The 12,967-nt window shown below is 49.0% G+C and overlaps 5 protein-coding genes across 5 annotated transcripts; 3 read left to right on the forward strand and 2 right to left on the reverse strand.

Moving 5' to 3' along the window:
* Positions 1 to 323: 323 nt before the first annotated feature.
* Positions 324 to 563, reverse strand: CDV56_103068 (uncharacterized protein; the record flags this gene model as incomplete). Its single annotated transcript, XM_026756687.1, has 1 exon — positions 324 to 563. The coding sequence occupies one exon, from the start codon at positions 561 to 563 to the stop codon at positions 324 to 326; it is 240 nt and encodes a 79-aa protein (XP_026613469.1).
* A 2,836-nt stretch (positions 564 to 3,399) lies between these two features.
* On the forward strand, positions 3,400 to 4,172 carry CDV56_103418 (DUF3632 domain-containing protein; the record flags this gene model as incomplete). Its single annotated transcript, XM_026757037.1, has 3 exons — positions 3,400 to 3,430; positions 3,484 to 3,951; positions 4,009 to 4,172. 3 exons carry the CDS (start codon positions 3,400 to 3,402, stop codon positions 4,170 to 4,172), a joined length of 663 nt encoding a protein of 220 aa, XP_026613470.1.
* Positions 4,173 to 5,255: 1,083 nt separating this feature from the next.
* Positions 5,256 to 7,356, forward strand: CDV56_103611 (amidase family protein; the record flags this gene model as incomplete). The annotated part of the gene is made up of 2 exons (XM_026757230.1): positions 5,256 to 7,117; positions 7,164 to 7,356. The coding sequence occupies 2 exons, from the start codon at positions 5,256 to 5,258 to the stop codon at positions 7,354 to 7,356; spliced, it is 2,055 nt and encodes a 684-aa protein (XP_026613471.1).
* A 379-nt stretch (positions 7,357 to 7,735) lies between these two features.
* CDV56_103863 (uncharacterized protein) lies at positions 7,736 to 9,837 on the reverse strand (the record flags this gene model as incomplete). Its single annotated transcript, XM_026757482.1, has 6 exons — positions 7,736 to 7,869; positions 8,012 to 8,212; positions 8,301 to 8,387; positions 9,314 to 9,479; positions 9,600 to 9,645; positions 9,713 to 9,837. 6 exons carry the CDS (start codon positions 9,835 to 9,837, stop codon positions 7,736 to 7,738), a joined length of 759 nt encoding a protein of 252 aa, XP_026613472.1.
* Positions 9,838 to 10,113: 276 nt separating this feature from the next.
* On the forward strand, positions 10,114 to 12,103 carry CDV56_104103 (uncharacterized protein; the record flags this gene model as incomplete). Its single annotated transcript, XM_026757722.1, has 5 exons — positions 10,114 to 10,324; positions 10,390 to 10,567; positions 10,629 to 10,912; positions 10,981 to 11,154; positions 11,226 to 12,103. The coding sequence occupies 5 exons, from the start codon at positions 10,114 to 10,116 to the stop codon at positions 12,101 to 12,103; spliced, it is 1,725 nt and encodes a 574-aa protein (XP_026613473.1).
* Positions 12,104 to 12,967: the final 864 nt, after the last annotated feature.

Raw genomic sequence — 12,967 nt, forward strand, 5'->3', positions numbered from 1 at the left:
ATTGTCATAAGTTTTAGCCTCCCGGGTAGTAGTAAGTGATCTAGTTCAATTATTTTGATCCAATCCACGCTCACGATCAATCCAGGGTCCTCGGTGTGGCCGAGTCGGAGGCTATTGATGCGCCGATGGATGTGACAACCCGAGACATCTTATGGGTACTAGCTTCGATGCGAGCGAATCGTGATCAGCAAATGGTGATCCACAGACTTAAGCATGAATCCCTGTAAGCAGACTACAGCCACTAGTTAAGTCCCTAGTAGGCAGAGAAGACCGACTAAATGTGCGATTATTATAACTGCACTTTACAACGCGGACGTACTCCGTCACCCGGTAAAACTTCTAAGTCTTTCGCAAAAGGCAGAGCCCTTGCAGTCAACGTCCCCTTCTGTCAAAGACAGCAAAACGTTGCCGGTGTTCGCATCGGAGGGTTCCGTTTCAACCATGACGGATTTCTCGGCATTGAAGAGGGAGAACTTCTCACCCCTAGCAGCTGGACCAGGGACTGCTGCTGCAATGGTGGCCAGGACAGTAACGGCGTAGACGGCGTTGTCGAGAAGCTGCATTGTGGTGCGTTTGGATAAAAGGGCGCTTGGTCAGAGGGAAAGAGAAGGATGATATGGGTTTTGGACGGTAGTAGGTAGAGTTCCAAAGTACGTTGATAGTAAAGAAGTCGTCCCAAGGCAGCGAGCATCGCCCCTTTTATGTCCTTCTAGCTTCGGAGAACCCCGTTACGTTGCACACTCGACTGATCCTGGAGTTCTATTTCCTGGACAAGTGTCCAGTTTTCCATGGGCTCAGCTCGTGGATCCTCGCCCCTGGGGCCGAGAATTGGGTTCTGGACATTGGGGATAGAATATCGACAGAGCAAGTGTGACATCGCCTCGATCGACGGGCGTGCCAGCGCCGATATCAAGCATAGGTGGACATGTGATAGACCCAGACGTTCCAATTACATTGCTGTTCAGAGTATTCATTTGGTTATGGATACCGCCAGCGTCCCTTAGCGGCAGATATTCCCATACCTAACAACCCAAACATTGGGCGTGAAAGGGCGCGGAAAGAGAGTGCCGTAGTCTGTACAATATGGTCTGAGGTATCTCAATCAAGTACTGATCCTAGCATGGAGCTGCCTTGCCGGGAGATGCCCACGAACACAGTGCTGGCCATGCTGAGACATATGACGGAAGTTGTGACCACTTTTGTATATCAATAACTGGATTGGTATCAGACCCTGGTGATAATGTAAGGTAGGTGTCGAAGCACTGTATCTTTGGTACCAGACTGTATATTTTACGCTCGCTTGTTTTGCCTATTCTAGTTAGACTCAGTTGACCAGAACGCACACGACTTCTGGTCTTGTCGCTCATTACATAGAAAACTACATACATTCATGGACACAGCATGAATATGTCCCAGTTTGACCTCTACATGCTCAGATTACCAGCGTAATCATATTACCATATTACCTGCAATCTGACATAATGTTTACTAGATGATAAGAGACTCCTGTGGCAGGTTTCCATGGAGCTGTCGGCTGGAAATGACGAATCCATTGTGGCATGTCTATCACCTTCTGTGTTCATGGCCTTCTATTCTCTATAGTTAGCAGGAGTCCTATGAGGCAAGGATTATAGATCGTGCACTGTCCTTCTTGTACGATTGTACCCTTGAACGACTCATAGACCTCCGAATGTCTCCCTGTCTCGACAGCTACAGCCTGAATTGAAATCGCACCTATATGAGACGGCCCCTGATCCAACATATTAAAGATTAGATGCAAAGACAAATCCCTCTTCCAAAACACGCTGACCTTACCTCGCTCTTCTTTCCCAAATAACTGAAGCTGCACGTCGTCATGATGAAAGTTATTACCCTTACTTCTCTTGGACTTGCCCTCTCTGCAGCTCTGGGAGCATTGGCCAGCCCGGCTAGCCCTGGGTCTCTTACATCCAATGGCTTAGATGTCAGGAATGAAAACAATGTTTAAATCCAGTACCCCGGAGTAAGTGTCTAAGGTTCCTTGGGGTACGAGATGAAAGGTCTGATTCTTTTTAAACCAGGAGTGCAATCCAGATACTAATTAATACCATTATAAATCACAAAATGGCCTGCCTGCTATCTGTCAGTGCTATTTCAAAAGGGTAACTTGCCCCAGAACCCGTTACTCCAGGCGACGATGCTAGCTTCTAGACACAGTGTACCAACCAAATTGAGGACAAGTCCTGCTATTTTGACTCTTACGATAGAAAGTGCACCTATCAAGAGAAGGTTAACTGAGGCGGGTAGTTCTGCTGCTGGGTTGATTATGGGCCACTCAGGGGGTTTCATACTATTAGAGAAACACACAAGCTTGCTGCATTTCAGTATATTTTGTCCCATTTTTCTCTGCTATACCAGCATTGATCATGATACGTCGTCTCTAATGCACTGGTGTCCTGTTGTAACTCCACCGCCGCTGAGATGTTTCCAGAGAAACAGCTTTTTAACTCCCAGTGCGTCCAAGAGCTAAAGACACATCATGACTTTATCCAGAATGCAAAGCCCTCACTCTTCCCGTGGGTGGCGCCATGAGTCATGACCAGGACTCGATGGCAACCAAATTGGAAGCGATAACTTAGCTCGCAGTTTCCAACTCCAGGAACCCACTAGGGTAGTGAACGAAATAAAAGAAATCAATATAGGCTGGCACGAACTTGGCGAATGAATCGAGATCCTACATCAATACCCCTAAGTGAGGGCCATATTTTGATGCGATTGCAGGGATATTGTCTTGCTCAGACCCTGGGGTGGAAATATTCGGCGCACTACAGGGCCAAAGTCTACCAAGTCTCACCAGGATGCCCCTCACTAATCAGCGTGTTTAGCCTCAGATATTCAGTCATAGACATCCATGCCTTCTTTTGATCCCAGTGGGTCTCCTACACCAATAGTATACGGGTCTAGTCTGCAACCAAAAGTTGCTGCCTGCCATACAGCTGGCATCGCCCTTTCCATGCTTTACCCCTCAGCCTGCCCTTTTCGTAAAAGACATATCCATTCTCTCATCTCATTGCTGTTTATCTCTTCTACACTCATCTCGTTTCCTGAGATTCACCCTCCTCTCCTATCCATACTATCAGCTCATGCAAGATCCTGAACTCAGGATGCATGACTTACTAAGAGATTCACTAAGCTCGCCACTAAGGGACAGTCCTAGCCACTTCACTGCAACCAGCGCTCCAGGGGATTGGGTGGATGTGCAGGAGGCTGCTTGGCAAGGGCAGTTCGACCTCCTCCGATCAGTAGCATATAACAGGGCATGGATTATTGGTCAAAGATATTGCTCGAGTGGGCATTCCATCGATTTCTGCGAGCCGTATCTGCGTTGTCTCTGGTACGTCTATTACCAATGCAGCAGACATGTCTCCCATGAAAGCTTTGAGCAAGATAGGTGGGTCCTCGACATCCTCCGTACCCGGGGATGAGGACCTCTAATGAGGCTAGCACCGAGCGGTTGTGGCATTGATATTGCTAGAACTCCCGATGGAGCTGTCTGGAACGACCTACCCTTCCTTGATACGGACATGACAGATTTCTGGGTCAACGACTGCGTGGCAATGGGCGCAAAGCAGCGCCTTAATGCTGCATCCTTCCTTGCTAAGCTTGCATCCACGCGTGTTGCGAAAGATAGGCTTTGCCAGATTGCTCTGCTACTTTTTCGTGATACGTTTGAGGCCGTGCGGCCTCTTGGCAGCTCTAATGAGCCTGATGACGAAGATCCTCGCCGAACAATGCATGTACTTACTATTGCCGCCTTGCTCCCATCTGCATGTGCCTGGATCCGAGAGGCTGGGCATAACATCATACTCTTATCGGATGTCTCATGGAATGATTGCTCGAGCAGTACTATTGGGAAAGGTGGTTTCACTTTTGTCAAGTCAGAGCTGGGTCAACGAGTACCTGGTGGATTCAGTCCCTGGAGATGGCTATACTGGTTTAAGTGATTACATGAGATCGCTGATGAAGCAGCAAAAGCTGATGAGATGGGCCTTGCAGAGCATGCCGCGAAGGCCATTGATATTATGTTAGGTAATGTTAAGGAGAGGAACTCTCAGATCCTAAGAGTGTTTGAGTCTGCGGGCGATGCTGTGCACCAGGATAAAGATCTTTTGGGTCCGAAGAAGAAATGGTAGACACAAGCACAACCAGACTCAGTGGGATCTTGCTGTCCCAGAACTATGTGTTTTCTTTTTTCTTGTTTTTGCTTTTGAGACTATACGATATGTCAATCAATATTGCGAGTTGCTATTCCCATGCAGCATGTTTCTACGCCCTGGTATATGATATAAGGACAACATCAGTAATTAATAAAGTAAATACACGCCTATCACTCCCAGCGACTCCGTACATGACCTTGAGAATTTTTGATACTATTTCCTTGTTTACTGTGTCGTGGTTGGTAGTTTCGACGGTTTGATCACCAGAGTCTGAGGCCACTATCTGCCCTTTACAGATCGACTGAACCCAATCTAAATGCCTGTTTATTATCAGTAAACAGTAGACCTAAAGAGTTTTGCTTGATTCTAACCTGGCATTTTATTTCTATACATTGTTCGGCGGGATTGTCCCTCCCTTGGTATTTAGCTACTTTGCTATGACACTGTTATGACTTCTTTTATATCCTGCCTTCTTCCGCCCGTCTCCCACCCGTTTCTTTTCTTTTCTGCTCCTGTTCCTGTCTCAAAAAATCACCTATGTTTAGCTACAGGTTTCCATTCCTCCTTGGACTGGTTTAGTTGAATCGTCGGAGAAACAATGTGAACAGGGGCGGTGGCTGATATTGACCGAACTGAACAATAGGATCCCACGCGAGAACAATAGGAATGCTACCAAGCGAGTCAGTATCCTTGCTAATGTTGGCATCTAGAAGCAACAGCACTCGTATATCTGTCTGGATAGGCACGATGTAATCAAACATGTCTTGGCTCTACCAATCCCGCCCCTGGAATATCCCCTAGCACGGAACGTGTTGTCTGTCTGTCGTGCAGCATTGGCGACGATCACACCCGTCGGACATAAAAACCGTCAAATAGGATCGAGAATAGAGAAACATGGCACCCAGGAATCTAAGCAAGGGGATAAACGCAATTTGCATATGACATACATATATTTTGGTCTAAGTTGAACGGTTGCTGTATGCTTTGTCTATATAAAGACAGGCCAAGGTCTTCAGGAACCGCTCAATTATGATCCATGCTAGGAATGGTTCATTCAAAATGAATTCCTGGATATCTGTCTTTGTGCAATCCCTGGTTTTCTGTACCACTGTCTCTGGGATATCTAGCAGACAGGATCCCATGGTCAATGTGCAGCCATCCGCTCAAGGGGTTACTTATGAACTCAGCAATGTCACATACTTTGCAAACACCGAATATCCCAGGGCAATTTTCAACTTGAACTACGACAGTGCTTCCCGGCTTGTGCCAGCGACAGTCATTCTGTCGAATCAGAGTGTGGTCACCGGTAGCTATCTGAAGGCTACCCTTTCGAGTTACCTGACCTCAGACGATGTCTTCTCGGTCGACTTCCTGCACGCAATCTATCTCACATCCACTGTCTCAAAGACTAGATTGGACTCAACAGCAGAGCAATATCTCAAAAGCCTCGGTGCGGCTCGTCTTTTATTCAATGCCAGCTCTTTCGAGCGTATTCCGAGCAATGGATATGCGTTGAAGGACGACCACGCCACATCCCTCCCGCCAGGTCCGTTTACCATCCTCATCAACAATGGGTCCATCTCTTTTCTCGACACTTACTGGCTGTATGAGGACAACTTTCGCACCTTTATTGCTGGTGCATATCCCTCTAACAACGGCATTGGTTCGTTTGCTGCGCTGCCTGCCATGAATCCACGCCTCTGGGGCCCACTGATCCCTGTCCCCAGCCGAATTCATTCCTGGAATGACAATCGACCCCTAGCAGGTAAACGAGTCGCCGTGAAAGACCTTTTTGACATCAAAGGCCTACAAACCTCAGCTGGAAGCCAGGCGTGGATTCAAGTCACCCCGATCGCCAATTCGACTGCTCCTGCCATTCAACGATTGATTGATCTTGGAGCGGTGATAGTCGGCAAGTTCAAGCTAGCTCAATTTGCGTCGGGCGCAGATCCGTGGGATTGGACTGATGAACAGGCCCCCTTTAACCCCCGGGGGGATGGATACCTGACCTGCTCGGCCTCATCATCTGGAGGGGGATGTGGGATCGCTGCATACGACTGGCTTGACGCGGCAATTGGGACAGATACGGGCTCGTCGATACGTCGTCCTGCTTCAGTATCGGGGACTTTTGGCAACCGTCCTAGCCAGGGTATGATGTCGCTTGATGGTGCTGTTCCCTTGAATGCAGGGGAGGATACTGTCGGGGTCTTCTCTCGCGATCCTGTTGAATGGGCCGAGTTTGCCAAAGCATGGTACGCCCCAAGCCTGCATCAAAATCCCTCGATCAATAGTCTGCCCCCTCTATCAGTACCGGACACAACAGCATTTCCGAAGCGGATCTTATATCCAGTGGAGTATCTCCCTCTGGCAAATCCAGCAGCGCAGGCCATCCTCGAAAACTTTCTTCACCGCATGGCAGGCGTATTTAACATGACGATCGAGCGGACTAATTTCACCACGACAGCCAGCAATGCATCCATCTATCCCCAGGTCGATTGGGACCCTTTGGTCAACTGGAATCTCTTATACGACGCCGCGGCGACGCTACAGCTGTGGACCCAGTCCACCAAGGTCTATGGACCCCTTATCTCAACCTGGGCTGCGAGGAATGAAGGTCGTTTTCCCCCTGTCGACCCGCAATGGAGGCAAGCGTGGACTGGGTTTGATGTCAGCCATATCAATCAGACTGTGTTCGAGCAGGCCTTGCAGACAAAAGCCGCAGCTGTCAACTGGTTCCAGGATGAGGTCTTGTACCAAACGTCCGACTCATGCTCAGAGGCTCTGATGATCTGCGACGGAGGCACTGGAGGCTTGCCGAGTTTCCGTGAGGAGGATTTGAACAATAGCCCCAATGCCAGCTTCATGAATGTGTTTCCAAAGCATGCAGACGTGTCCTGCAGCGGTATCTGCACTTTATTCGGGTAAGGAGCATCCTGCGCATATCTGAAGGCATGCTGACTGCTGTAGGTGTGTGGATTTCACCATTCCTCTCGGACAGGTTGACTATTACTCGCCAGTGACCATGGTGACGGAGCAGTGGCCGGTGACGATCAATATCATTGCTCGCCGGGGATGCGACTTTATGCTCTTCAACATGATCAAGAAGCTGGCGGAAGAAGGAGTGCTGCGATCTGTCAAGACGGGAAGGACGGCTTTCTAGCATCATATCGCAAAAGTCTATAGCTATCATATCGCACCACCTCGTAGACTCATGCGAGCGAGTTATACTTCCTCAACAGCTCTTTGACTTGTCCGCACCATGTCCCAGACTCCATTGCAATTACTTGGGCTGTTTTTCCATCGCGAGTTCTCATTCCCGTCTGTAGGTTGAATGTTGTAGCACCTTCTCCAACAGCCATGGCTCTCCAAGTTTGGTTGCATAGTGAACTGCTGCCCATGCATCTCCTCCGTACACATCGCCAACATCGTCAGAGTCAAGAAGAATTGCTGCGCTTCTCGTACTCCGTGCTGCAGTGCTTCGATCAGCGGAGTGTTCCCGTCCTGGTCTTTTTGCTTCAACAGGTGATGCTCGGGCATAGCTAGCATCTGCTGATCTCGAGTGCGTAGGCCAAACTCTGCAGCGCATTCGACTCGACCGCTGCATGGATGATATTCGCATTGAGGTTGGACTGGATGAAGGGATCGGCTCGCGCGACTAGAATCCTCATCTTGTCTGGACAATTGGTCAGCGCGGCCCAATGCAAGGGTGTCCAGTGGAATTTCCGGTCCCTCTGGTCGAGGAGATTATGGATCACTTTGCGCGTGCTGTTCTTTCCAGCGCGGACACGCGGAACTGCTCGGTGATGGCAACATACAACGGTGATCGTTTTTGACATCTGGTCTTCCATCGTGCCCAGTTCGTTCCGGAGGAGCATTGTTCGCCTTCGGTCGCTCGGAGTCGCTGGCGTCGTAGAGATCCAAGACAGCGATGTGGATGGGGGTGAATCCAAAGTCTTCGAGGTAGTCGTTGTCTTCGGCGAATATGCGCACAATCTCTTTTTCAACTTCGGCCGCATCTGCAGTCAGTGACTTTATGCTAGATCGACTGGTTTTCTTTGTTGAGTCAGTTTTGGTATCATCCCTGCAATCGTTGAGTTGGCGGACCTAGCTCCAAGGTCTGTGGCTTCGGTATCGACACCAATGTCGCATGAGATATTTCACGGTCGGCAATTGTCTTGCGTAGACGGCCGTCTATGAATGTTAGCATTTGAAATGCTGAAAAAGTAAGGGGGGTGGTTACGTGTAGAAGAGACCATCCATCAGGGGCCGTATCCCAAGGCGTTGCCTCCCGGGCTGGGATGCACATCTTCAACTTGTCTAGGTTGCCGTGTTTGACGTATTGCATTGCATCTGATCCTTCTAGCACCATTCAATCTGTGTTGAGATTGTATATGATCCTAACTTCTTGCATAGACGCTAAACATGAAAATGCTCGATAGAAGAAGGCGGATGGTAAGACTCGCGTCTATAAGGATGTTATGCCTATACAGTCCGGCTCAGAGCATTTGATCTGTGGACCTTTTGATTGCTTGGAGATGGGCAAGTTGAACTTGGAGAAGATGTTGTTGGAAACCTTAATGCTTCGCTGGTGGCATCTGCAGTAGCAGTCAAATCGACAGGCGCGGCGAATCACCAAGGCATCTGTGTCAACGCTCCTAGCTCTATTGGCACGCAGAGGACTCGGTGTCTGTATAGCTTCATCTTGATCTGGGACAGTGATCGATGAGTCTGACTCATTGAGCCTGGAGAATATGGATGTTGCAGCCGATGCTGCTGAACTTCCGATGCTTGACCCAGTCGATGAAGAGTTCCTTCGAGGCCTATTCCACACTCCAGGCGCTAGGAATGAGCTGTCTGACGAGTGGTGATACAGAATTTTGCATAGACGCTCCCATGTTTTCTCCCCGGTATGTGAAGCAGAGGGAGATACCGCTGGTTAGTTGTGTCTCTCGCCATCTCTCCTGCAACATTTGAGCAGAACTCGAGAAGCTGAGGGTTTTGGCTACTGTGCTACACATGGCTAACATCATGTCCCTGAGAGCGTATAAATTAGTATACGGGTTCAGAAGACGAACATTTGTGCGACCGAAACAAACTGTGCAGCATTGCACACTGACCCTTGATGCGGTCATCAACCTTCTCCATGCTCGACTTGTGCTGAACCCATCTCATGCGTCTGATCGTTGAGCTCTCTGACATGGAGATCTGTTGAAGTCGCTTCTGCAGGTCTTTCAGCGTCGCGTATCTCTCGTCAGTGCCATTCTTCACCGGTTGAACAGAGATCTGGTGGACAACTTGACGACTTCGGAAGACCCGGTCAAAGCCCTTGAGATTTTCTTCGAAAAGTGATAAATGGTTGAATCAATCTGCTAGCTCGCGCTCGCCATCCTTGAAGCTTCTCACCAGCTGGATTGCCTCTCCGGTGACAGTGATCAGGGTGGCTATTGAGCTAAGGGGTCCAATAGTGGTGATCGGGTCCATCCTTTTGCTACATTACGACCGGTTCTTCAACTAACTTTGAATCCTGTAGTTCAGACGAGTAGGGTCCGGCTGCGCAAGGGAAGGCATGCGCGGCGTTTGTAGGCGTCGGAAACCTCCTCTGGCCGGAGAGCATGAGAATGGTGAAATGTATGGAAGGCATCTCTTTTCCCTGTAAGGATACTTTTCTGCAGTTCTCCAGGGATTCGGACAAATCCCAAGCTAGCTTATATAGTGTGCCTGGTCACAGACAGACTTGGACATTGACCAGTGAAGGCTATCCCGAACTCCGTCCAACGCCGTTGAATTCCGGTCCTTTTCTAGGCGTGATGGGACAGGTTTAAATAGGGGTAGTAGCAAAAAGAAAATTTGAAAAATAAGAGGCACGATCACTTCCTGACAATCTGGTTCCTCATTCTACGAACACGGATTTGTGAGAATGGACACTTCAGCCGAGGAGGACAAAGCTGAACGAGGACGAGCAGCATACATCGCTCAGTTTTCGACAGCGCCAGACAGCGAAGCAGCGACTGAAGATGAGATCCGGGAGCTGGAACATGTCGCAGCCAGACTGCCGGCGCGGGTTTGGCTTGCCGCAACGATTGGAATGGCGGAGCGGTTTGCGTACTATGGCACACAGACTCTCTTTCGTAAGTGGCAGAAGGTGTTTGAAAGTGGTGCAGAGAGCTGACTTGCTGATGCTTGAATTCTATAGAGAACTATCTCCAGAACAGTCCAGGTGACCTCATACCCGGTGCAATAGGATTAGGAAAGTCTCATGCTACAACGGTCAACTTGGCTTTCACAGTTGCGGTGAATCTGTTGCCATTGCCAGCATCGATCCTGGTTGATGGACGTTTAGGGAGATATAGGTCTCTACAGATCTTCACTGGGTACTGGTAGATTCGATTCTGCATGCTTGTTCGGATGTGTTCTAACCCACATGGCTTGAAGAATCTACGCTCTAGGGTCTGCAATTTTGTTCGGCACCTCATTTCCCTCGGAAATGAGGAGCGGCGTTGCTCTTATAGGGTTCATTTTGGGAAGCACCCTGATTGCTGTGGGACTTGGAGGTGTTCAAGCTTCAGTGCAGCCTTTTATTGGTAATATGCTCAGCGTTATGTTCACCCAGTTCGGAGAGGACCACACTCACTGCTTGCCCAGCGGACCAATATACAGAGCAAACTATGCGAATAAGAACCAGGAAGAATGGCCAGCGGGTGGTAGAAAGTCGCGAAGTAACTATCCAGTATATCTACAATGTATACTATTGGTACGAAGAGTGGATAATGCTTTCCAAAGACAGATGGCTCTCTACTGACTCGGGATCGTCATTCTAGGATGGTAAATGTCGGCTCACTGGGAAGCATTGCCACCACCTTGATGGAGAAGTACATTGGCTTCTGGTCCGCGTATCTGCTGGATCTGTGTGCCGTCCTACTTGCGGTGGTGATTGTCCATTTGGCGAGACCAAAATTCGGTATGACACACGAAGGCATTGTCGTATTCTCAGTTATTGTGAACGATTGCTGATCCCGAGGGAGTCAACAGTCCATCCTGTAGCACAAGGGTCTGTTCTTCCCCGTGCAGCTCGCTGCCTATGGTATGCTGCCCGGGATGGATTCAGCCTGGACGCCGCTGGGCCAGAGCACCAGTTAGAGAACCACCAGCGAGTGGTACCATGGGACAAGGAATTTATTGCTGAGCTTCGGGGTGCGCTGTCTGCATTCAAAATCTGGTACTTCCTCTCCAATACCCATTCCCAAGTTGTCATCCTTTCATTCGATGTAGCTTCTAACGGCAGCAGCATTGGATGGCCCATTTTTTGGGTATGCATGGGACAGGGCGCTCAAGTCTCAATCTCGCAAGCCGGACAAATGGAAACCCACGGGATTCCCAACGACCTGATCAAATCGTCGAACCCAGTCGCCTACGTGGTCTTCGGCGTGCTTGTCCAAAAACAGCTCTATCCTCTCCTCCAACGACGCAAGATCCACTTCAGCCCCGTCAATCGCATCAGCCTGGGATTCTTTATCATGTCTGTGGCAATGGCGTATTCTGCAGTCGTGCAAGCAATCATCTATCGCTCTGGTCCATGTTACTCCCACCCACTGTCATGCGCCGCGTCTGGCGGCCGCACTCCTAACCAAGTGTATGTCCTGCTTCAGCTGCCGACTTTTGTGATCATCGCCCTGGCCGAGGTGTTTTGCTGGCCGACCGGATCAGAGTACACGTATTCGCATGCCCCGAAGAGCATGAAGTCGGTTCTGCAGGCGTGCTATATCAGCACCGCCGGAGTCGGATATCTGTTAGGAATGGCCTTGTCGCCTCTGGCTCGGGATCCTTTACTTGTGGTGCTATGGTCTGTGACGGCGGCGATGATGTTTGCGACTGCCTGTGCTTTTTGGATTGCATTCCGGAAGGACTAGGTGTGTTTATTTATGCTCAGGGGAGGTAGCATAAAAGAATAGAGTGGTAGTACATGGATGAAGTCATGCTTTACATGAATGGATAAGGTTATCATCTGAGTATCTAGATGTCAGTCTCTGTACTCAAAAGCGGATCATGCTCGGACGGCTGTGGTATTTGCGCCTTGACTTATGTGGATATGGACAATAATGCTGTACCATGATAATGAGATATTCCCAAGCACAAGCTTTGTAGCATTTCCCCGCGTGCCTGACCAGTCTGCTTGTAAGGAAGTATCGATAACTAGTAGACGGCCCAGCTGTAATATGAAACTCACTCAGAAGATCAGGCTTAGTAATAGCTTCTGCTTCAGACATATTGATAATCAAAGATGGGGAAATAAAGTTGCTGAGGAAGTAGTGGACAGATCAATCCATCTGAAAGCCAAGTCAAGAATAATTCGTCTTTATGTATGCGGCGACATGCTGTAACTGATTCAACATCCATATCTAATGGAATAATCTCATGTGAAAAGGGTGCAGTACAAGGTTGGTCTTGCTGCTCCTACTGTGTACTCATAGCTTGTGCAAAGCATAAGAATGGTAAGCATAACATGGAGTATCCTCTACTCCAGTAAGAACCAACAGCACCAGCCATCAGCCAAGTACAAGGGACGCAGGCTGACACGGAAGAGATTCCGCTTCTATAAATTAGCATCATTGCCAGGCACCATGTTTTTCCACGGGTCCCTACTTTCACTGGCACTCGCTTGACCCGCCATCCACGCTGTCAACGAGTGATTCTTACTATAAGACTAGAGCATACGCTTGGTGCACTAATATGCTGCTGATGTCTGCTGCGTATATTCATCTTTCTTTACTCTG

Source organism: Aspergillus thermomutatus (assembly GCF_002237265.1).
Source record: "Aspergillus thermomutatus strain HMR AF 39 chromosome Unknown NODE_126, whole genome shotgun sequence".
Lineage (NCBI taxonomy): Eukaryota > Fungi > Ascomycota > Eurotiomycetes > Eurotiales > Aspergillaceae > Aspergillus > Aspergillus thermomutatus.